The sequence below is a fragment of the Falco peregrinus genome, chromosome 1, assembly GCF_023634155.1.
Source record: "Falco peregrinus isolate bFalPer1 chromosome 1, bFalPer1.pri, whole genome shotgun sequence".
Lineage (NCBI taxonomy): Eukaryota > Metazoa > Chordata > Aves > Falconiformes > Falconidae > Falco > Falco peregrinus.
This window is the reverse complement of record NC_073721.1, coordinates 71,423,389-71,449,732: the sequence shown is the minus strand read 5'-3', so window position 1 is coordinate 71,449,732 and position 26,344 is coordinate 71,423,389. Positions and strand designations below refer to the sequence as shown.

General features: G+C 40.7%; 1 protein-coding gene across 6 annotated transcripts in view; it reads right to left on the bottom strand.

Moving 5' to 3' along the window:
• Nucleotides 1–20,933, bottom strand: part of PRKD1 (protein kinase D1) — a 143,033-nt gene extending 122,100 nt beyond the window's left edge. For 2 of the 6 annotated variants that reach the window (XM_055800815.1, XM_055800820.1), the window contains exon 1: nt 20,074–20,933. In XM_055800815.1, the coding sequence (XP_055656790.1) occupies nt 20,074–20,256 (183 nt within the window). In that variant the 5' untranslated portion in view covers nt 20,257–20,933. The remainder of the gene's footprint in view (nt 1–20,073) is intronic. The other 4 variants (XM_055800792.1, XM_055800797.1, XM_055800801.1 and 1 more) reach the window with 2 other exon arrangements.
• Nucleotides 20,934–26,344: the final 5,411 nt, after the last annotated feature.

Genomic DNA, 26,344 nt, shown 5'->3' with positions numbered 1-26,344 from the left:
TCTTTTGTGGACAATTCTCTTTGACAGGATTTAGCAAAGGTTTGTAAGCTTTGCATAAATCACAGCACAAGCAGAGAAGCAAGTGCCAGTCCAAACATATTTGATCCCATAATAATAAATCAAATCAGTCTATCAAATTTGTAGACACCTGTCACAAATCAGTCACTGAAACACTCCAGAAACTCTCAGGACAGGAGTTCAGGCAAAATGGCTAAGTTTCCAGGAATCTGACTGCACTTCAACAGTTGAAACACTCCACTAGGATGACAGAAACCAGAGTTTGACTCCTGTTGCTTGCCTTATTTCACAGAATCACAGAACAGTGGAGGTTGGAAGGGACCTCCAGGGGTCATCTAACCCAAACCCCCTGCTCAAGCAGGGCCACCTGGAGCCAGCTGCCCAGGACCATGTCCAGGCGGCTTCTGAGTATCTCCAAGCATGGAGGCTCCACAAACTCACTGGGTGACCCATACCACTGCTCGGTCACCCTCGCGGTACAGAAAGTGCTTCCTGATGTTCACGCAGAACCTCCTGTGCCTCAGTTCGTGCCCACCACCTCTCGACCTGACACTGGGCACCACTGAGAAGAGCCTGGCTCTGACTTCTTTGTACCCTCCCTTCGGATTTTTGTGCACACGGAGATCCCCCCTGAGCCTTCTTTTCTCCAGGCTAAAGAGTCCCAGCTCTCTCAGCCTTGCCTCACAGGACAGAAGCTCCGGTCCCTTGATCACCATTGTGGCCCTTCACTGAGCTCGCTCCAGTATGTCCATGTACCTCTGTACTGGGGAGCCCAGCACTGGACACAGCACTCCCGGTGTGGCCTCACCAGCACAGAGCAGAGGGGAAGGATCGATCGCCTCCCTCCACCTGCCGCAAGGCTTTGTCTAGTGCAGCCCTGGGTACCATGGGCCTTCTCTGTGGCAAGGGCACATTGCTGGCCCATTTGTCTAAAAAAAAAAAGTAGTGAGGCGGTAGATTAAATACACATCAACATGTACAAACCCCTAAGAAACAGGATAGAGAGATGGCTACTCATAGTAACGCTACCGGAGGAAAACAACTTGAAGGTCTCACACAAAACAGCTTAATACACGAAGTACGGAGAATAAACATGAGGACGTGGATGTTCTAATGCATAACTGAGACTTAATTAGATTGTGATATGGCTCACATGACTCAAACACGAGCCGTATCAGTCTTCTGAACAACCAGCAGACTAATTCAAAGCACAGAACTTAATTTCTTAGGGATCTGTGAGAAAAGTACCACAGGACACAAGACACACACACATCCAGGTTAGCAGCTTGGTTTGCTGAAGGGATTCCTTCAGGTGCAAATACACCTTGCATCGACTCCTGGAGTTACACAGTACATACTGAAACACATCACTGGTGCATTCAGCACAGTTTCCCCTCCAGTGGAACCAAAGCTGAAGTCCTGCACAGGAACACCGCACACGCAAGGCAGACCAAAGGTATCTACTATACCAGAAAGAATCTTCTCAAAGCTCCCAGAGCGACATGCTCCCTGTGCACACACACAGATCTGTACAGAAGTCTGCTCTGCATCACTCAGACATGTGGTACACACCTCAGGCCAACACTTGGTGCAAATTTCCCACAGGTGACAAATGCCCAACGTCAACATATGCTCCTAGACCTGTAATAGACTGCACAAATAAAATCCTGTCCTTTCTCTTTCATTTTAGTAGTCACTAAGGCACCATATTGTCCCTCAAGTTCTTGGAATGCATTGGTATACATTATTAGAAGGTGAAGAAAGCAGTAAGAGGCTCTTCAAATTCTGAATACAACCAATACAAAGAAAATGACCAAGAATGAGAAAGTGAAAAGCACTTTCCAAAGAGCAACTACAGCATGAGAGAGTTCACTTTCCTCAGAGAGAACAGGAACAAGAATCAAAGTGCTGGCCTTGCAGTCCTCAATAATCTCAGAGTTGAGAAAAGGCTAAGGAAGAACCCAAATCTGCAGTTGCATTAAAAAATTAACCAGGCTGAAAAAAAACCTAGTAAGTGTACTGAACCAGGCAAATCACATGGCTTTGATTGACTTCAAACATTAAAAAGAAGATATTTCAGAAAGTGGAAACTTAGTTTAATTAAGAAGGTTGACTACAAAACAACACTATAATAAACATTTAAGGCCGGGCCAAAAAGGCACAAGAGACTGCATGAGTAAAAAGTATCAGCAACAGCAAGTACTAATTTGACTACAGTTGCATACTCAGACACGTAACTGAGGTTTGCCTGCTACTCTGGAGAAATTGGTGATATCAACAAGGTTAAATTTTTGAAAGTTATTCTTCATCAAGTTTCATTAAAAACATCACCGGAACAAAGCTTACTTACCCAGGAGAAAAAGAAATCACACAAAGTAGATGTTCTCAAAAAACGACAACTCAGGAACTTCATCTAGCATTTTATAAAACAATTCAAAGCAGTTGCAGTACCCTTGAATGTTTGTGGATGAATGCAGTAAGGTAGGACTTCATGCAAGTCCATTAGATATAAAAATCAACAGAAAAGAGAAGAATCTGGGAATTACAGACTGGTCAGCTTTCATACTAAATGTACTGGCTCTTAACTATCAGATTACTTATATGAACATAGAAGACAGGAGTTTGGTAGCAAACAACCTCCATATCCAGTAAGAAGAAATTACTACAATCCAAATTATCTTCTCTGACAGGATAAAGTCAGCTGTAGAGTTCAAGGGGAAGCAGCAGAAGTCATGTATTTGCTCGTCTTTATGCAGTATTTCTCACCTCATTCAAGATGTTTTAGAGAGTATTGCCATCATTTTGCTTGATTTCTCTGAAAAGTCACACTAACTTTAAAAAAAAATATATGTAAAAGTCATCTTTAAGAGCCTAAATTTTCATGTCTTGTTAACAACATAAGTGGTTTATATTATATTATATCAATGACCATTCAGGTAAAAGAAGATGTCCAGTGTATGCTTCAGGCCACATTTTTGTTATTATATGGATTCCAAACAAAAATAAATGTACACAGATAACTGACAGCTGTTTTTCACTATGTGCTGTTCATTTTTTTTCTCCAGGTTTCTCAACCCAAGACACTGCACGACAGTCTTCAGTACTTACTTTCTAGAGAAACATTTACTTGCAGAATTTTTCCTTTACCTATTCATTCTTGTGGGATTTTAAAAAAGCACAAGTTGTCACTGTGTCTTGACATGAAATGGCAAGAACAGAAATTGGACCTTTCATTATGAATATTCTTTTGCCTGAAGAAGTGTTGTATAAAATATTGTATGGTTACATTTTCTGTACGACAGCCCTGTATCTGCCTATATTTTCATTACCAAAATTCCCGTGTTCCAAGCAGTAAGAGAAAGTTAATTCCAGAATGGAACTTGGCAAAAAAATATTCTGGTTTAAAAATTATATTTCAAAAGTAGTTCCATTCATTTCCTAGAAAAAAATATAGAAGAATCCACCTAGTTAATGTTTACAAATCTGACAGTTGTCTTACGAATTTCAGTATGCCTAGCAGGGGTTTTTGCACAATATCTGTAGTAGTCCATATGTATAATGCAAATGCATAAATATTTGTACAGACTTGTTCTCATATATAAATTACACCACAGAAAATAAAAAACTCTGTTTACCACACGAAATAAGAGAATTACAAATGAAGTAGGAGTACTCTCTTCTGTAACTATGCTATGCACACAGTATATTCTAAAATTAACAAATTTTTACTTACTATCATTATACTTTACCAAAATAATGCTAATAAAAAGCTCCTATCAGAAAAGTGTAAAGACATACTTTAAAGTGAGTTGTAATCCAATCTAACCATGGGTTTCTAGAACAGGTGAGGTTGTATATATATATGCATGTAGGAAGAAAGAATTATTATGAAGTATCTTTGAGGTATCATAGACATGTATTTGCTGAAAACTCTTGTTTAGATGCACATCTATCTCTTGTATGGTGTCTCCATTCAAATTTGCTATTATGAATCTCAAAGACAACAATACTTTGTAGCAGGGTTTTAAGGGTGTCTACTCTTTTGAGGCTTTGTTTTGGGGGGTTTCTTTGCTTTTTTTTTTTTTTTTTTTTTCAAAAAAAAGAACACCCCCCCCCCAATCTGTGTTCTGTCTAAAACTGCATATTGGAACAATACCAAAAGATGCCAACACATCAATTTGTTGTGAGAAATGGCAAGAAAAGTGATCTTGATCACATAAGAAAAATGTCAGTTAGGATCTGCCTGTCCCATAAGAGCATAGCCCAGATACTGAGATGCTAAGAGAGACAATGCAATGAAAGACATTTAGAATAATCAACTAATTTAGGAAAGCTCATTAATATTCGATCAATATTTAAGAATTTACATATAACCAGGGAACCCACACACAGCTCTTTTAATCTTGTCTGCTGAGGCAAATTAGAAGGCAAAAGAGAATCTAAGGATGCACAGTGATTTGCATCCATTTAACCTAGTATCAATAAAGCTTGATTTCCAACGCATTTGTCTCACAATTGTTTGTAAATTCTGATGTAAAATTTTCTATACTTAAGCCAGCTGAAATGTCTGTCTCCCAGATGAATTCCCTGCAACCTAGTCAGCCTGAGCTCTAAGGCAGCCTACCTTCAGTCCGGTTACTTGGCTCCTTGTTCTACCCAGATGTTGGTGTTTTTGCAAAAGAGAACCAAATTCTCTTTGACATTTCTGGTCTTCCATCAAATGTAATTGAACCCAGCCAAAAGGAAAAAAAAAAAAGGGGGGGGGGGGGGGAGGGGAGGGGGCAGAGATGACAGAAGAATGAACATATAGAGTCTTAGCCTTTTAAAACCAAGACCTAGTTTCTATCAATACTGTCCACTCCATCCACCAGTCATTTGTTCCCACTCTCCCTCTGACCTTTCAGAGCAGCTGTGCAGTAAATTGGATCAGATAACTGATAGAAGAAAACTGAAATACATGCCTAAGTACTACATACATAATACTCAGTTCAAAAGAAAAACTAAGTGTTCTGAAAACCCAAATATTTACACACTGAGCAATTATTCTAATCACTATTATATGAAATAATGAGAAACTCAATTATGCATGAGTTGGATGAAAAGATTGTCCAGATTAATCTCCATCTATAGTTAAACAGAAACTCTGACTTACTGAACTGAAAAGACTTTGCTGTCAAATTTTTTAATACCAAGAAAAATTGTAAGCAGTACAGAACAGTAAAGTACCTCAGGGAATGGAACTATCTTTACAAATAACAGAGGATTATAATTTCTCTTTTTTAACTTTTTTCCTATTTATCTATCTTCATAGGAAACCCAAGTATGAAGATACAAATAACCATTTCAATTCTAGCTTTTCCATGGAGGTTTAAAAGACTATCAAAAAAAAAAAAAAAAGGAAATCCATAGATTATTTTAAAAAATATAAATCCATAAAATACCATAGAAAACTAGTGTTTTCCTTCCAAAAGAAAATGAAAGATTAAATGGCATAATAAAGCACACAAGGGAAACTTCAACTGTTTGCAACTTGATGGAAATTCAATATAAAATAAATGAAACAGATTCCAGTATAAATCTGTAACCCATAGCCCCCAATATTGCCACCTAAGAAATTGCAAGAGTAAATTTAGAATATTCTATTGCACAAAACTACATACTGCTACGCAGAAGATGTAACTTTTACTTAATAATGGATAGAGCTTTCTTTTTTTCTCTCTCAGTTTTTATCCCTTGTGGCTGCAGAATCATTCAGGTTGCAAGAGACCTTGGGAGGTTGTCTAGTCCAATCTGCTGCTTAAAGCAGGGTCAACACCAAATTCAGATGAATTGGCTCTAAACTAGAAAAACTAAAAGGTGCATGGGTCCCAAAAGCTGAGTGAACCTCAACATTAGGACTTTACAGCAGCATCTTTCTGATGGCTATGACAACCATATGCCCCCCTTCTGATAATAGTGGGCTCCTAAAAATAGTTTTCCAGTGAGATTTTAACTGCTCTGTGTACTTCCTCACTTACATATCAGCTGAAGTCACAAGAAATGTGAACCTGCAACAAAAAGAGTTTGGCTACTTTGTCTTGTTTCATTGGCAATGTGATAGCATCACAAATCATCATTTCTACACTTCTTTCCCCTATCCTGCTCACTTAGGGGATGACATAGCAAACTCCTTGTTCCAATGAGCAAAACAACCTGTGGGGTATAAGGTCTTCAATAATATATTACCTATCATAAGCTTCAAAACAGAATGTTTCGCTGAACAAGGATCAAGAAGAAGAGAGGTCACCCACCCTTATCAGGCTGATGTTTCTGTATTTTTCACTAAAAAAAATTCAGTGATGTTTTACTCTGATAATATGAGAGCTATTTCTGGCTCCTTTAAAATCAGAAATCTATAAAAATTTCCAGGGCACCAACAGCTGAAGATTACTCTGGGGAAAAAAATCCTTAAAATTAGGAATTAATTTGAAGGAATTTTGTTTAACAAAGAGAAAATAATAAAGGCGGAAAAAATCTTATTTTTCTATATAAAAAGTAAAATTTGATGTGCTAAAATGTTTCCAAAATATAAAAGTTGCATGAAAGCACCTTGATTTTTCCTGCAAACTGACATAATTTCATGCTGAGAAACACTTGAAACACAAATTTTTACATCCATATTCTGATACAACCAATACAACCACAAAAAGTTTCAAAACCATCTAGTAACACTGTCATTTCAAAGGCTGTATACATAAAAGAATTTATAAATACAAGAAATTATTTATCTTTTCTCTTCTTGAAAGGGGTAAGATATATTTTGTTGACATTTACTTTCCATTGACATTTTAGTTACATTTTTCTATTTTACAAAAACAATGCATTTAAAAAAAAAAAAAAAAAAAAGAAATAGTAGTTCCTTCCACAGTGTTTCTCTGTCTGTGGAAATTACTGAAGAAGAATATCAAGAAATTACAAAGCAGAAAAATTTAACAATGTATGAAGGGCAACTTCTTTGTACCAGAAGAAACTATAATAAATACAGACTCAACTGTAGAATTAGCACACAAAATATGAGTATCTGACCCAAGAATTCATTCAGAGATTCCTAGCAAGACTTTCATGGTCAAAAATATACCTAGAAGCATATTTTATACTCCATACAAATTTCTCACACAATCTAAAACCAATCCTCAATATATGTTGTCATTAATACTACTATAATTATTGTAATCCTTTTGAATCATTATTTGCAATTAGCAAGCATCTATATACTAATAATCATAATATCCTAACATTTTAGAAACATTCTAAGGATACATTATATAAAAATTCATCAATATTTCTGGTTGTATACATACATCTTTGTACTGTAAATTCTATGATTCATTAAGAATTTCATATGTAGAAGTTTGTAAGTGATTTTTTAAAATATTTTACAAAAAGTAAACAATTCTGTTAAGATTAATCGGTCAAAATCCTGTCTTATTCATATTTGGTCCTCCTCAGTATCAATATGCCATTCAGAAAGGGAAACTAACATGTTAGGGAAGAAAGTGACTTCTTCAGTGGCATGCATGGCCAGCAGGAGTCAGAGAAATACCCAAATACACATTTCCCTGTTTCTTTATTTTCTGTATAATATAATAACAAAGTTTGTAAAGCCAGTAGGGAGGTGCCTTTCAATACTGCTGAAGATGCAAACTTCAAAGTGTTGATACTAGTGTTTATGTTTATAATGCTAATACAAAGGATTATTTCCTCAATACAGGCAAAATAATGTGTCTGTAAAGAAAGCAAAAAGTTCTCTCATGCTACATTCATAAATTCTTTATATGTGTAAAGAAAGAACAAAAAATACAGATGATTCTACTGTAAAGCTTCACATATTTCCAAACTGTTGCACAGCTGGTTGATCACCTAATTCATGAGAATCTGAATGCAAACTTCGGAATCAAATAATAGCATCTGTCATGGATTAGAAGAAATGGAATAGCCATTAACCTTCATAAATGTATTTGTAATGATCATAAAGTTCAGTCTCAATTATTATTTTTTTTTAACTCTTGTCCTATTGTTTATCTGTACTCAGGTAAGCATCACATCAGCATGGCAAGCGATATTCAATTTTGATTGAAACATGTTGGGAAAAGAAGGGGTTAACAAACCACACTAGGGCAAGATTTTTATGCACTCCTATTCAAAAGATGGAAACCAAGCTTTGGCTTGCCCTTTGTGCAGCCTCTCTCTTGCTAGATAATGATTGTTGTTGTTTTCAGAACCTCCACCTTGACTGCTGAATAGAGGGGAAAATGGTAACATTATTACACAAAAAAATTGATTTCTTAACAGAAAAAATATGCTTCCTAAATTAAATGTGTACAATGCAACTTCACTCATCAGCAATGGATGAGATAAGTTCAGTATTTTAGGGAGACCCATGAAGGCTGGGGTGGTTTTTTTCCTTCAGATCTTTTCCTGAGGCATTTCCAAATATCTTCCAGCAACATTTTACATATCGATTACTTACCCCTCAAATAAGGAACCAGACATCTGCTGACTTTTAAAACTGACCATATGAAGTTTTTTCTTCTTAGGCCATCTTTGAATAAACAGGTCTGATTTTCATTGGCTTTAAAAGTTTAAAAATTCTTGTTTCACACTTCAGTTTTCAAAGGCAATTTTATCATTATTTCTTACCTAGGTTATACCCAAAAAAGTGAAACTTGCCAAACTGTCAGTAAAACTGCCACAAATTTGTTTTTCCCTTTGCAACATTAAGCACTTACTTCTGGGTAAACAGAGTTATTTAACAAAATTATGTAACCACAACATGAAACAGTAGCTTGAATGTTACCAAAACATTGTTAACATTCTTACATTTAAATATACAATTGCACACACAGTACCTTACAATATGTTGAGAAAACAGCAGCCAAATTCTAGCTTGGACTGTATGCCCTGATTTTACTCAGCAGCTGTCTACCAGTCTAGGGCAGATGCCTGAATTACACACTGCAGCCATTTGATAAGAGCCTGTTAAGCATGGGAACAATGAGCAAAGGTGGTGGAGGAGGAAAAACAAGACTTAATACAACAAACACTAACTTCAGCTTTGCTGGCGTCACCTTGCCCTTCCCTCTGTGCTCCAATAGCAAGGTGAGGGCTAAATAACACATCTTTTTTCCCCACGGAACATATCTAACACGCACATGTTCTCCTTCCAAAGACAGATAAATCAAGCAAGTCCTCATCAGTTAATTTCTCAAGCAGTGCATTATCTTCCTTGAGAAATTACACATTGTTCCACTTACAGCAATCTCTGCAGCAGATGGGTGTATCACTTCGTTTTATCATTCCTTCCTTTCATCTCTGCACAGACCGACTCTTCACCATTCCAGGAGGACAGATTACTCAGCAGGTCCCTCCTTGTGTGGTGGGACACAAAAAAAATGTGACACTTTTTTTTTTTCGAATTCATGAGATTTGAGGTCTTTATTTCATATTGAAAGGGCTGGTGGTTTTTACTATTTTTGCTAACCACAGGTTGCCATGAGGAACTTCTGTGCTATTGCCCACAACCTAAGACAGATTTCTCATTGGGTTTTCTTTGAAGATACTGCTGATAAACTGCTGGTTTTAATGCTGAGATATCATTCCGTGTGGCTTAAGATGTGGTGTAATAACCAGCCTTCCAGTACACCTTGACTGCAAAGTACTGAAGGCAGTGCCTTCTTCCCTGTACAATATACCATATAATAAGGTTCTATTTTAACACAGGCTGCTTAATACCTCTTAGGCATTAATACAACAATTGTACACGCATAAACAAAGATCAAAGGCACTGTTAGAAATAGTGGTTTCCAGATGTTTTCTACCTCCTCCTCAGTAGGTAAATTTAACTGTCAGCTATAACTTTTAATTTTTAAATACACAAATCGGAGACAAACAAGATGCTACAGATACAACACAAAGCATGAAGAAAAAAACCCACAGACTGATTAAAGCCATATATAGGTTGTCAGCTGCTGAACAAATTATAGCTGTGTCTGATAGGGGTATGCCATTACTTTAACTTGAATATTAGTTTGATTGACCATGATGAACTGCATACTGAGAATCACAGAAACACTGGAACCTCTGGAAGTTACCTAGTCTGACTACTCACTTATAGCAGGACTATGTCCAACACAAGGTTTTGTTTACCAAAGTCCAAAAAACAAAGGATAAAGTTTCCACCACCTTTCTGAATATCTGTTCCAGTACTGTGCTTCTTTCCAGGCAAAGAAGTTTTTTTTCCTAATATCCAACCTGAATCTCTTTCAAACTATAATTTATAGTCCTTGCTCTTTGTTTCAACCTCTGTCACTAGCTAGAAAAGTTTAGCTTTATCACCTTTGTAATTCCTCCTGAAGTACTTACTTCACATCAAAACAAATTCAACACCAGAATACAGCTCAGAACCTCCTTGGTTTTGTGACAGTTGCCAAATAAATCAAATAGATGGAAGAAAGAGGAGATTTACATTGAATGATCATTAAATCTAGATTAAGAACTGAAAGTCAAGACACTGGCATTTGTTTCTAGGCTTGAAAAGTGTGTCATTCTCTGGTCGAGTTCACATGGCATGAAAACAAAAAGCACAATCACAAACACAGTTTGAAGATGCACTAGAGATACGCTTCTAGATGTAGAGCACAAGTGCCCATTTCCCAAATTGTTTGACTTTACCATACTTTCTGCCTAACAATCTGTTAGCTGAACTTTTTCTGCTACAACACCTTACCAAGTTTCTTGTGACAAGAAGGCCAGCAGACATACTGTTATATGAGAAGGATAACATATAGACAGCAAAATTTAATTTACCTTGGGGAATGAGGATAAACACATAGTCAAGATTCAAAAGATACTCTCCCCTAATCTAATGTCCCCACCCCCACACAGACTCTTACCAGATTGTTTCAATTTTCACTCTACTTTTTCCTAATATTTTGTGTAGGACAGCCAACTCTTGGGGAAAAAACAGTGAAAACTATGTGGGTTTGGAACTGGACAAACTCCTACTCACATTCTACATATTTTGCTGCATTCCTTTTTTTTTTTTAGAAGTGGGTATAATAAATGTACCAGAACAAAAATTCACATATATTGCAAATATCTGAAAGGTTGTATTTTATGATTTCTTCATTATTTATTATTATGTTTATGATTATTTCCCATTTTCCTAGATGTAGTTTATTTTGTATGGCAATACTAAATCCTCAGACTGATAAAATCAGCACTTACAACATTAGATAGCATAGTCAGCACATCTAGTCACATCATGTAAACAGACAGCAAAGCTGTAATGTAACCCTTCAAAGTTGATGTAGAGGGAGTTTGAACTACAGAGCAAAATGCGAAAATTATTGCAGCTAGACTGAAAACAGTGTTGATAACTCACACTGTCCTCCTTTATCAGTCAGGTTTCCTTGACCCACAGACCCTCATCTCATGTGTCAAAACTACAATTTAAAAAAAGTTTACATCACATAAACAACCCTTTGCGGCCTAAGGATCCTTAAGGCTTTCAGGACTCATTCAGTCTCAATGCAGACCCTAGCCTAGCACCCATAAGTTACCCTGGTGCTGCATAAATTCCATATGGTGCTGCAAACAGGGAGGACCATGTTATATTTACCACGATGGTCCACATACATTAGTAATTTCTATTTTTATGTAAAAGGATTTCTCAGGTGGTTAAAAAAAAAAAGAGAAGGCAATATGGAAGTTACTGGGTTTAAGGATAAGCATCTCTCTCTCAGGCAAATTGCCTCATAGCCAGAATGCTGCTCCCAGTCCCAGCTGTGTCTTGTCTGCGCTTTTGCAACTGACAAGATGCTAACAAAAACTATTTCTAACACTTGAAAAAAAAAAAAATGTATTTCTCAAGGTTGACTTCTTTTTTTTCATAACTTGAGGAGAGAAGAAACAGAACAAGCTTTCAAACTGCACAGGACACGTTTGGATACAGTTCTTTTGAAGCGTACAAGATAAAGGTTTAGAGCTAGCAACCATGCTCATGGTTTGCAGCCTCTCTTCATACACCTTGTGCTCAAAATTACATTGGAAAGACCTTTTTATGCCAGTCACTAATAAAAGCCTCTAAACGCCTCTTTCCCTCTCTTAGGGAACAGCCAAGATCCAGATTAGATGAAATGTGTTCATGTTACTTTTTAAAAAAAGAATAAAATTCGGTATTTGATAAATTTTGATCAAAAAAAACAGCTATGTTCTAGCTTTAATGTCATAACACTGTTTCTGAGCTGGTTCTGACTGCAGAAGAGGCACACACAGCAGGCTATGGCTATGTAATAGACAATCACGGTATCTATGTACATGTTGCATGGTAGGAGAAGTGAAAGCTTACCTCTTGATCAAGTTTTCCTCAGGTGAAAAAGGAGACTTACAAACAACAAGCAAAAGGAAGTCACAAATACACAGAGGAAGTCAAAGTAAAAAAATCCAGTGTATATCACTGTCTGTGTCTAACTTTATGTCTATGCATAAATATATCACTGTAATATGTCCACACTACTACCTCTACATTATAGGGCGATACACTACACTGCCTTCCTAACCTTCACATGTTGTTCCAGCAGACAAAACCAGAAGAGCATTTAGAAGCAAAAATCCACTTCATGAAGTAGCTGACTTGAAGTGCATACTTCAAGGGTTTATACTTTAAAAGTTCGAAGACGACAGATACATACAAGTTATTTTAATCTTATACACGTTTTTTGAGTGACATCAAGTCTGTCATCATCTTAAACTGTTACATGGATAGAAATATTTAAAAGAAGAGTCCCAAAAAGCAGGAGATCATTTAGCAGTACTAAAAGTCTTGTATGAGGAAGAAGAAAGTTGAAAGCCTGTGAAAGAAATCTGGTTTGGTCGGCAAAATCCTGGACATTCACAGGGCCATCACAAGCCAGAAGGATGTAAACAAAGGTGATGGCTGCGTAGGGCACTGAGAAGTTCATGCTGGGCATCCAAGCTTACCCCAGCGAGTGCCCCACCAGCCAAGCACAGAAAGGCATTGTTTCAGAAGCGTTCTCTCCCAAAGCTGTAAAGCACAATGAACGTAACATGTATGGGAAGAAAATCACTGTCAAAGATAGGGGGGAAGATATCTCAATGAAATGGGGTTTTATTTTTTTTTAATTCTCATATATGCCACATTCTTTTGGAGTTAATGAGACACGACAACAACATTAGGTAGCTTTTCTAGCAGAGCCTCTATGATCAACCCTGTATAAGAGACACAAGTCTGACACTGAAAAATGAAACAAATATTTTACTGGAACACACCCTACAACAGATTTCAAATCTGTCCCAAAACTGACAATTTGACATTTTGCAAGAAGCATATAGCATCTCCAGAAGACAATTTGAAAGAGAAGTCCTCCTCCAAGTGGCACGAGCCAAGTACAAGTAAATTGCTAGCACTGAGTAAAGACACATATACATTGTGTTGTATGAAGACCAATCAAGTATTTCTAGAGAATAGAACACCTACACTTTGCATAAACACTTGGGAGAAAGATTTTGTTTATATACTATATTGCACCTGTATAATTGAAGCCATATTACATAATGTCAACATAAACCTATCTGATGTCAATCAGAGGGCAAAGTCAACAAGTTAGTGATGGCCTGTACATTATACAGAAGTAATTTTAAACAACCTACAAAATACGCATGTGCTCATCACAGGTTGCTCGAGACAGACAACTCTTATTATCAATGTAATTAATTTGTCTTTATCAGTTGTAGTTCTTAATTTCACATAGCTTTACCTCAAAAATTCCACAGATGTCCTGAAAATAATTGCTAGCATAGTCACTTAAAAATAAAACAAAAAAAAAACCCAACACAATACCAAGGGGAGGGGGAAAAAAAAAAAAAAAAAAAAAAAAAAAAGGCAAACATCCATTTGGCAAATGTTTTTCATTGAAATAGTTTAATCTACAAAATATAGTAAAAATAAGAAACCAGAAGTAACAACAGGCAGGCTTCGAGAACTGTGCTTGGTTCCTTACAGGTAACCAGAGTATAACACACATGGTACCCATACAGCCAGATTTTGTCAAACACAGGAAAAAAGAAAAATCTAGAGAAGAGCAGTTTTGGATGTCTGTGAGGGATTTCCAGAAATCACGGGAAAAAAACCTTTGGACAAAGTCTGCACAAATCCACACTGGGATTTGACACATACCAGGCTTTTCACACATAATCCACAGCACAGATCACCCTTTACAAGCAGTAAAATCACCGCACTTTCAGGATGCAATGAGCTTTTTGTGTGTTCTCAGGTCACCCATGTGGTTTATGCCCAATAAGTTTTGTATCAGACAGATAAACCAGACCTCAGGTATTTCAAATTCACTGAGCATTTACGCATTTCTGTCTGGGAAATGTTGCAGCTTCATTAATAAATTCTATCCCTTCTCTGGCAATACAGCTGCATATTATCAGCAATGAGAAAAGCATCTCATACACTTATTCATCTACTTCTATAAAATCATTATGGAAATTATGTATTTCCTGGGGGAATCATCAGTAGAACTAACACAAGATCAACATATGACTCCTTTTGTAATGCCTTTAAAAATTAAAATGTCATCTGCTTTGGTTACAAGCCTGTCCTCTATCCAAAGCCCCATCTTACTTCTTATTTTATGAAAATTCATTCGATATCCCTCAATCTCTGTCAAGGCATTTCTCAAGTGCTATAGATAAGTTTGTGGCATTATATCCATTTTTCTCGTCTGCATCACTGACAGGATAGATTAACAAAGTTAGCACTTCTTTAAAATCCTACAGTTTCTTTAAATTCAGACTGACTCCCTTTCATCAAAGTTATGCCTTTCCTAGTGTTTTCTCACACATTCTCCATAAGTAATTTTAACTAATATACAAACTGATGTTACATACATTGACTTACAGTTTCCAGGGTGGAGAATAATAAATGCAAAGTCAATAAAAGATTAAACAGTAAACACCAAAAGTCTCACTTGAGTTTGTAAGAGTGAGATTGTTAGAAAAGTACTTTCACTTTGCAATATGTTTATATGCATAAGGACAAGGCACCTCACATTCCTCTAATGATATTTAACAACTTGGTGTTTTCACAACACAGGCAGAAGGAAGCGTTCAGTGCAAAGACTCACTTTAGGAGAAAAAAAAAGCTCAATATTTTGTTACCAGCATACACCAATTGAAGACTCCGTGAGAATGTAACTTTAACCAATAAATAGCAAATCTGTACTAACTTTTCCAGAACATTTGAAGACTACAGCCAAAAATGTAGTGGATATACAAAATGCCTATGCCGGTGTGTTTGACTGAAGGTATATGAGCTTTGGTCAGCAATGTAACAACCTGTCACAGTTTCTCTGTTTACCCTGAGGCTGAAAATCTTTCTAGTATACTATTGACCCTGACTCCCTATCCCACTCCAAAGGAAATTATTTCATTACCACCAGGCTCTTGTTTATTTTTAGGAGTTTGTAAATTGCAGTGCGGCAAAATATATCATCCATATAAACACACCTTGTATGTTCTCCATGGCCACTCAAAACCCCTGCAGAAAAGGTTTAGCATATCTTCTTGTCAACCTTTAGAAAAGCTCCTTTCTTCACTCAAAGCAAAAGTTTAAAGATTCCAGCCTGAGAAAAAAAACCTAAGCTTATTTTATCTATTTAAGTTAGATTCCTCTTACCAAGGACAACCAGAAGCACAGGTGGATGCATACCTGTTACTGAACACGTTTGGTTCCATTCTCAGGAATACTTTTAAAAGGCTTTTGGTTTCACTTGTGACGATTCTCTTAATTTAACACTGAAAACCTTACATAAAGATTAATCTGGGCACCGTATTCCAGCTGCAGTATGCCACCTGAACTACCTTTTTGCTACTTTTTTGTCCCTTACCCTTCCTGAAATGGCCTACTTCCTGTTTATTACTTTTTTCCCCTCCTACTTTGAAATTTCAGAATTATGCAACCCAGTGAACCATCTATAACACTATTTTTATAAACCAGTCTGAACTACACATTGCCTACACAGATCAGATTTTGTTTCCTCTGTTTCAGATCAAACTATTTTTTTCTTGTATTTGTTGTCTGTTTCCTATTCCTTGCAACTTCTCTGCCTTCAAATGCCGGAGGCCTAGCCAACATCTGATGTTAAGGCTGACCTAAGGGGTATTTTATAAAACCCACATTCTCAAGTCAAATAATGTTACATTATATATTTACTCAAGAACTCCAAGTTTTCAAAATTTGGCAATGCCACTACAGTAGCCCAACACATCGTATGTGAGGTATAACGACTGCAAAGAATTTCAACAAACAGAAAATATAAATAATAACTAGTTTCCCCTTTGAATTAAAATTGTATGACTTTGTATAAAAAAAAATATCTTTAAAGATTCCTTCCTTCATCTTGCGCTAGTAAAAAGTCTTTGGCAACACAATGATTGCAGACAATTAAAATCAGGCCACGTCCTTACTCAGTGCACTTTTGCCCTGAAGAAGTGGGTCTCGTGTCTGCAGCTAACCCAAAATGGCCAATAACTCAAACTATTTCTCTTCAGAAAACAAAGACTGTATTTTACAATATCCTCCCACTGTTCCTGCGGGGGAGTCAGCCTAGAAGTCAGCGACACATTTTGCAGCTGATCCTCATTTCTTGTCAACCACATCATCATTTAAATGCTAAAATCCCATTTCAATTGAAGAAAAATGACCCCATGTGAACAAGTCTCAAGGTTTTCATGCCAATGGTTCTAAGAAAGACAAACAAAATACACAAATGCAAAGGAATCAAATTTCATTGTCTTCTAGGCAGTTAACAGATTTAAATGTTTTGGAATTTATGCCTGAAACTGGTACGTACCACTCCATCTTCAGAGCTGTTAAGATTTCCATAGAGTTATCTCAGGATGAAATTTCTGAAAGAACGCCTCTCATGGACAATGAAGAAAAAGACACCCTTTTGCTCATTCAATTTTTTACATCATATACAGGCAGAATATTAATGTAATTACATTCTCTACCCAAATTAGAAAAACCTAACCTTTGCACTTCAGATGCTGTTTAAAGTCCACTAGTGTAAATATATGCAAATGTGTGTTTGTTTATATCTAAAGATAACCTTATAAAACTGTCATTGCTATGTATAATTTACATAATATGCACGTGCATGCACATATTTATTACTTATAACTAAAACCATATAAAGATATAGAAATAGTGGTTTTACACATACATACACACATGCACACCTAAATACATCTCTACACACACCCCCTCCATATTAACATTCTCAGGCCTAAATAACGGTCCACTCTGCACACTGTGAGCAGCTTAGTTCAACATAAATTTTGAATACCACTAAATTAAAGTTGGTGTATAAATCTCTGCACTATAAGGGTCACAAATATCTTGAGTCAGGTATAACCACATTACTGTGGAAGAGGCTCTCTATAAACAGATCATCTGACACTGATACTAAAGGAATTCAGCACAATCCTAAAAATAAAGTTGTGTACAAGGGGACTGCTTTAATATTTAACAGCACGCCACAGAAACAGAGTTGATTTTAGCAGTCTAACATGACAGCCAAAGACAAAAACAAAATCACATATTCTCATCCTTATATATTGCTTAAGCAATCCAAACCGCACAGAGACTTTGGGACAAAAATGTTACCTGGAAGGCCACTACTTTACAGACCCAAAGAAATTTGAAAATACTGTGGTATTTCAATAAACAATACTTTTTACAGTATAGTCTCCTGCTTGAATGTGATAAGCGAGTACATCTTTCTCATAAAAATCCAGGGTAAACTATGCTTCAAATTATTTCAGGAGAAGAGAAAAACACAAATCTGCAACACACAAAAGTTAACTTGTAACAGTTCTAGGTACTACATAATGTCTTTGAAAAGCAGGTCTCTGCCAGTATGCTAGGTAACTTCGTATATGTAACCATCCTATCATGTTTAGTAAAATTGTTAGTGAAGTCACGTATACAAATATACTTGAAGGTTTAAGCCTAAAACAGAGATTCTGAGGACCAAATAACACAAATTAAACTACAGAGAGAGGAGGTAGAGGCCACCACTTGACAAGGGAAAAAACAAAACAAAACAAAAACAAAACAAAAAACCCAAACAACCACAAAGTCTGTCTGTCTTCCCATTTTCCCTTTCAGCCACTTTCTTCTCAACATGAGCTTTGGGAAAGCAAAGCAGATATTTGGGCTTCGAGAAACTGACTAGAAGAAGGTTCCTTATTCAAGTGTGCTCTGCAGAGAAGCAGCTAAATGATACTTTTTTATGTAGTCAAGAAAATGCAACAAATTCAAATGTTCAAAATTTTTATGTCAGTATTTAGTCACCTAAATCCAACTCTATAAGCACAAGCCAACAACGTACCATTGTCTAAAGAAAATGAGATGTGCTAGCAAACGAGGATTGGAGTCAAGTTTACAGTAAACCCCTGAAACGAATAAACTACTGAAGCACAAAAATATGCATGCAGCAATCTTAACACTTCCATTACTACTAGCACAATAACTTATGAATGGTGAAGTATTAAAAGTATTTAAGTTGTTTCTGACATGTATGTGACCAATTTAACAAGCTCTGGCCTAGCTCTGAAAGCAGATATGGTAATGCTAAAAAGAAGGGTTACACCCTTCTTCAGAATCGATTAAAGCATGTAACCATTTCTTAAACTACAAAAAATACAAAATTTAGAAATGAACATGCATATTTGATACTTTTTTGAAAACTTCACTAGTTGCTCTTCAGAAAAAAAGGAAATTCTGCTATTTAGTGAAGTTCAGATTGATGGGCTCTACAAACTGACATAAGGCAAAGCTCTCAACTTTGAAAATAAAAAAAAATATCCCCGCCTGAAATTACTTCCCTTCAGTAAAGACAGGGGGGAAGCCCAACTTTTCCCATCATAACCATCCTGAATATTTAGTCTTTTTATTTATTCTTTGCAATCACGACGTAACTTCCACGTGGGTCTTCCACACCGCACACACCGGTAAGGCAGAACTTTATTTCAGCGTGCCACACGCTCGGTACCACACCGAAATGGGAGAAGGCAAGGGACGGCGCAGATTCAGGCGCCGGCGAGGTGGCTTCAGCGGCTGGCCCGACCCTGAGCAGTACCTGCGCCTGCCGATGCCACCGCTCCGCAGCGACGCGGGCCGCCCCCGCGGGCGGTGCCACCTCGTTCCCCGGGGTCAGCGCTGCAGCCGGCGGCGCCCCCCGCCCGGCGGCCGACCCACCGCCGCCCGCAGCAGCTGCCAGCGAGGGCTGACTCAGCCCCCCCCCCCCCCCCACCGCGGCCACCTGCCAGCTCCCGGGGCTGGCACCCAGCGCCAGCAGGTCCCTCTGCCCCCGGCGCGGCGCCCACCCCCGCGGCTGGCACCGGCCCACGGCGGGCAGCGCCGGCGCCGCTGCGGTGCCCCCCGGCCCGGGCTGCCCGGCACGGCGGCGGGCACGCCGCTGTGAATCCTGGGCTCTTGGGGCTGGTTTTTCCTTGTTGCTGTTTGCCTTTTTTTTTTTTTTTTTTAGTGTAAAGTTTCCTCTGCCAGCAGAGGCCGGGACAGCGCGCGGACTGCCCCAGGGCGCCGCGCTGCCATCGCAGCTGACAGGTTTTCTACCCGCCACCCCCCCCCACCCACCCCGCCCCCCCGCCGCCTTCCGCAGCATTAAAAAGCGGGCAGATAGATCCGGCTGGGGTTTGTTTTAAACAACAGTTATTAGCACAGCTAATTGCACCCACTGCCAAACAAAATAAGAGTCAAGCTGGCATGCGAGCATCCCGCATGGAGCCTCCTCGGCACCGGGGGGGGGGGGCGGGGGCGGCAGAGACACGGGGAACTTCCGATCGGTGTCGCCAGCCCCGGGAGGCCGAGGAGCGGAAAGTTCGCTGCCACCAACAGCGCTGCCGGCAGCGGCTGCGGCGGGCGGCGGCGGGAGGGGGCTCGACTCCGGGGGTCCTTCTTACCTTCTGGTCGACGATAGAGCAAGCCATTTCCCGGACGTGGGCAAGACTGAAGTCCCCCGAGGAGTCCTGCAGCAGCAGCACCGGCTCCCGGCTCAGCCCGATCTGGAGGTGGAAGGCGACGCCGCCGCCGGCAGCAGCCCCCGGCAGCGGGCTGGGCGGCCGGAGCAGCGGAGGGGCGCTCATTGAAAACTTCCCGCCGGAGCCGCCGCCGAAGCCGAAGGGTCGGGGACGCCGCAGGAGAGGCGGGCGCCGCGGCGGAAAGTTTGCGGCCGCCGCGGAGGAGCCGGGCGAGTTCCCCCGCGAAGTTTCAGGGAAGTCGCACCGCGCTCCTCCCGGGTGAAAATGGCGAGGGGAGGGGGGGCGGCGGGCCGGGAGGATGCAGACAGGAAAAGGCGGTGAGAGAGACGCGAAGGGCGAGGGGGGAGCCCGGCCCAGCGCGCCGAGGAGGTGCCGCCGCTCCGGCTGTTGGCGCTGTGCGCGGCGCGGGGGCGGGACGGGCCGCGCCCTCCGCCGGGACGGGCCCACCGCCCAGCTGGGCCGGGCCGCGCCGCTCCGCCACCACACGGCGGCGGCTGCCCCCCCCCGCGGCGGGAGCTCGCCTCGCCTCGCCTCGGTTCCCAGTGTCCCGCCCCGGCCCAGTCACTGGGCTGCGGGGGGCCGAGCCTCAGCTTCCCCCGTCACCCCCGTCGGGCAGCACCTCAAAGCCGCCTTCGTCCCGCCTCGCCCGGTCCTCTGCGCCTCCCGGGCCGCAGGTGGAGGCCGGCCCTGAGGAGAGTCGGGGTTTGCCCTCGCTGTCGGGCAGCACGGCGGCCTCCGCCGGGCGGGTGGCGGGTGCGGCCCCCCAGGACGAAGAGAAGTGCCGGGGCAGCGGGAGCCCGGCCGCGCCGCCTCCTCCAGCAGCCCCCGCAGGGCTGGGGGAAACAGCAGGGGAGGGCTCGCACCCACCTCTCCTCCAAACCGCCCTCCAGCTTCACCTGCCCTCTGTCCTGAGGAGGAGCTCCCTGCCACCTAAAACCGGGACGAGTTATCTCTCCCAGCCTTCAGGATCAGTGCAAGACCCATCTGTTTGCGCAAGCAGCACCGGTGGCAGGCAGCGTTTGCTCTAGAAGTCCATCACTAATCTCCACTTGGAAATCTGTGAAGGCAATGGGAACATGAACTGAAAATATTTTAGGTACAAAGAGAAACTCCTCAGCTGTATGTGTGGCACCTGTAATGATGGCAGTACTAAATGTATGTTTCTAAGTACAGTGTTTGATGAAATTTACAACCTGTTTCTTTACAGACTGCTTTTCTGACCAAATGCACAGCTGCAGTGTTGTTTCGTTTTGATCAGCTGTCATATTAGGACCTATTTTTCTATTGTCAGCTCGCTTACCATCTGGGATTTGCACGTGCACAGCACCTTACTATCTATATAAGTTTTGAATCCCTTTTGTTGGTGAATGTTCCTTTGAAATTGCTGCATTTTAATCTGCATCTTCTACAGACTACCAAATCTCCTGCAAACGTCAGCACTCTAGAATGAGATGATTACAAGGCCCACTTAGTTGACTTTTTCTTATTACCTGAGGAGTAATACTTGTCTTCAACCATATTCTTTGGTTTTGCTGTTGAAAGTCATACTTAATTTTGCTGTTGTCTGCAGTATTTCTTTAGGAACTAATCAGTTTCAGTACAGTAGTGTACCCTGGCTATGCTGGTTAGCGTTGCAACGGGCTCTTTCCTCACAGCTTCCCACATACTAGATATTTTGGTGTTTGGATATTTTGCAGCATGTATGTTTATACTCCCAGGTCATAGCCTGCTGAGGCATTATAACTTCTGCAAGCTTCCAATGATCCCATAGTCCAGCCAGCTTTTCTGTACAGGAGTCAGCATGGGATAATTGCAAGGTCCATGGCTGAATCTGTAGCAGGAAGGGCATATGAGGTCCAGGTGCCATCCCTGATTGGCTGTCATAAGTTCAAATGCAAGGCAAGCACCACATCAGGTAGCTGGTGGTAGTTTCTTTTCTTCGAGCTGCAGTTCCTACTTCTCCCCTATTGAAAGAAGCATATTAGAAGATCCTGCAGCCTTGCTTCATTGTTCAGGTGATCTTTGAATGCAGTAAAGTGTCACCAGCTACTCTCTGAGTGTGTCTTCCTTACAGCTTGCTGTGGCAAAAGCAGATGTGGCTTTGATGGCAACATGGGTGGTGAGTTCTCCCCCTCTCTCCTGCCTTTGCCATATTTAATTACAGGATCACGTGATGATATTTGCTTTCAAGGGAAAGAGTGGAAAAATGACAGCTGTATATGACCTTAGCTACTATACACTGTGTTACAGCTCTTTTGCCACTCTTAAAGTAACCAAAGAGGAGAGGTAGCAGTGGCAATGCTGGGAATTGTATATCCTTGGTTTTCTCATCTATGCGATATCTAGTGATAGAGCTCATAGGTTGTGACTCACCCACAGGCCCACATCCTCTGTGCAGACATTGACACAAGTTTTTCTTCAAAAAGAAAGATTACAGTGTTTGAAAACAAAGTTGTAGGTTTCTGAGTTGTTTGATTAGTGTATCGGCCATGTTGGATACACCTTTGTAACCAGAATACTTGAGGGCAGGACTTCTTCAGCATTGTCAGCCAGTCATATACAAATGCTGTTTATAAAAGGTTTCAGTGAAATCACATGATGTGATCCTGAGTACAACCTGGCCTGTTGTACTGACTGAAATGTCATCTATTTCATGATCCTTCCAGATGGGAGAATTATTGTGCTGATGCCAAGGAGGGGGAAAGACTGTCCGCAGCAGTCTGTTCTCTTCCCTGTGACCTGATACAGTGTGTGTGCCTGGTTGAGCTGATCTGTACATGCACAGCTGGAAAAACTGCTGGAAGTTTAGGTTTCACTGTACCTGTGCAGATCAATTAAGCAGTACATAAGCTGCCATTTGAACTTGCAGGGCAAAAAATTACTTTGCCGCACACAGTTTATGCATCTACCTACATACAGGAAGAGGGCAGTCAGCAGAGGATGTCAGTGGAACATCACATTTTGAAAACTTTTCCCAGGTGCACCCAAAGTATAGTTGCTGTAATGTTACTTCTAATTACTCTGTATTACTGCTGTATGAAGGGTGAATGGTGGTCTCTGTAGGTTCTCATGGACTGGACACTTGACCCTCCACTTCAATGCCTTTCTGAAACTGTTATCTTTCTTCTGTTCTTTCAGCTTACTACCTTGTACAGATGGAATTCTATTCTCTTCATTGGGAATAAGAAACATCCCCTTCAAGAAGTTTTTTGTTGCTTTCTGCTTTTCTCTATCTGTGATGTAACTAGTCCTTTTTGAGGATCCAGGTTTACATTTATTTTTCTGCACTTTAACACAAGCAATTACATAGTGCATATATTTTAATTAAAAACCCAAACAAACCACAAACACCTAGCCAAGAATAATCCAGGATATGCCCAAACAATGGAGAATATTCTACAAGGTGGTTTCTTTCATATAGGTAACTTTAGTTTTTAGGTCAAAGTTGTTGACCTAAAATTCAGTTCTGATATGTTTATGTAGAGTAGAACACAGCTGATTACAATGAGATGATTACTACTGGCATTATGAGGCATGTAGTGGAGTATCATACCTAATTCTGGGATCAGTATTTTGAAAAATAGGTTGCTCGGCAGTATACTCAATAGTATAGTGAATCTTGTCAAGGAGAAAAGCATAGGACTAAAGCAGAGAAAGCAGTAAGAAGCAGCAGTCTCTGGAAGCTGGATAGAAAGTGAGACTGGATATAAAGCTCAAATTTAAAATAATGAAAATTATTAGTTATTAGAATGAATAAGCAAAGAAAATTACAGAGAACCTTTTTTTAATGTTTTCAAATTTAGACTAAGAGTTTACTCACAATGTTTTTGGGCTCAGTACAATTAGCACAGCCCTTCTTTGTTTCCCAGGGTCAGAGTGGAAGATAATTGCCTTTAGCTGTTTGTTATGTTCTTAATGGGATCCAAAAAAGACAGGCAGATTTTGACAGCACACACAAATTCAAAAGTATAAAGATAGTGATCTATCCATCTTCTTTGAAAGAAATGTATGTTTTCTACCTCAGAAGGAAGGCATTGACTGTCCAGGAAGAAAGTGAATTGGCATAAACCCTTTGTTCCTTAAGTCACTTCTACTTGTTCATCTCTTCTGGTGTCCATAGGATGTTCCACACAGCAGGAGCCTGTGGAAGACTGACTTTTCCAAGCCACTGCTGAAGATAATAACAGCTTTTCATCCTTCAAAATTTATCTCCTCAACCTGCAAGAACAGATCAAATGTTAAAGTAGGCACAGACACATTTTGTTGCTGAACCAGGCCGATACACATTTTTGCATTCTACCACTAATATTTTTGTTTCCCTCATCTCACCCATTCCTGAACCACATACATAAACTTCTAGCCTTACTGCTTTGGTCAGGCATCCCAATGCCATTTTTTCAAACAGTCCAGCTTCTTGGCGTATTGACTTGCATACAGGGTACAGTCCATTATGAGCTCCAGGTCTCTTCCTGCTAAGTAATTATTTTGCTCCTATTTCTGTATATCTGAAGTTGATTATTCCTGCACAAGCATCCTACATTGCACATATCTGTATAAAAACCCGTCTTGTTTTTCCAGGCCGTTACGCCAATTTGTTAAGATCATTTGAATTCAAATCACAAGTGCTTTCACAGCATTTGCAGGCTATCTCCTTCTTGTATACTCCACGAGCTTAAAAGGTATAGTCATTACTCAAGTCATTAGTAAAGTCTTGAATAAAACAGGATGAAGTACAGACTCCCACAGAATTCTGTCATGCTCATACTCTTTGGGTGTTATTACCTAACTAGTCTTAGTTTTGTGTCCATTTTATAGTATTTTCTTCCCATCCTGGTTGGCTCAGAAGAATGGTTTATGAGGCTCCATCAAAAACCTTATCAGTCTGAATACATCACACCTATTGCTTATAGAATCATTTAGGTTGGAAAAGACCCGTAAGATCATCAGTTCCAACCATTAACCCAGGACTGCCAAGTCCACCACTAAACCATGTCCCTGAGCACTGCATCTACAGGTTTTTTAAACACCTCCAGGGATGGTGATTCTACCAACCCCCTGGGCAGCCTAGTCCAGTGCTTGACCACCATTTCAATGAAGAAAATTTTCCTAATATCCAATCTAAACCTTCCCTGATGTAACTTGAGGCTGTTTCCTCTTGTCCTGTCACTGGTTATCTGGGAGAAGAGACCTACACCCACCTGACTACAACCCCCTTTCAGGTAGTTGTAGAGAGCGATAAGGTCCCCCCTGAGCCTCCCCCTCTCCAGGCTAAGCACCCCCAGGTCCCTCAGCCGCTCCTCATAACACTTGTGCTCCAGACCCTTCCCCAGCCCCGTTGCCCTTCCCTGGACACGCTGCAGCACCTCAATGTCCCTCCTGAAGTGAGGGGCCCAGCACTGAACACAGGAGCCGAGGTGTGGCCTCACCAGTGCCCAGTACAGGGGGGCAATCACTGCCCTTGTCCTGCTGGCCACACTGTGTGGGATACAAGCCAGGATGCTGGTGGCCTTCTTGGCCCCCTGGGCACACTGCTGGCTCATGTTCAGCCGGCCATCAGCCACCACCCCCAGGTCCCTTTACTCCCGGGCAGCTTCCCAGCCACTCTGTCCCTAGCCATGCAGGACTCAGCACTTCTCCCTGCTGAACCTCACACAACCGGCCTCGGCCCATGGGTCCAGCCTGCCCAGATCCCTCTGCAGAGCCTTCCTGCCCTCCAGCAGATCAACACTGCCCCCCAACTTGGTGTCATCTGCAAACTCACTGAGGGTGCAGTCGATCCCCTCATCCAGATAATTTGTAAAGATACTAAACAGACCTGGTGCCAATACTGAGCCCTGGGGAACACCACTTGTGACCAGCCACCAGCTGGATGTAACTCTACCACCACTCTTTGGCCTTAGCTGTTCAGCCAGCTTTTTACCCAGTTTAGATCACACCCCGTGGGAGACTGTGTCAAAGGCTTTACTAAGGTGCAGGTAGACAACATCCACAGCCTTTCCCTCACCCACTCGGCAGGTCACCCTGTCATAGGAGATCATGTTTGTCAAGCAGGACCTGCCTTTCATAAACCCGTGCTGGCTGGGCCTGATCCCCCAGTTGTCCTGCACATGCCACATGATGTCACTCAGGATGATCTGCTCCATAACCTTCCCCGGCACCAAGGTCAAGCTGACAGGCCTGTAGTTCCCCAGAT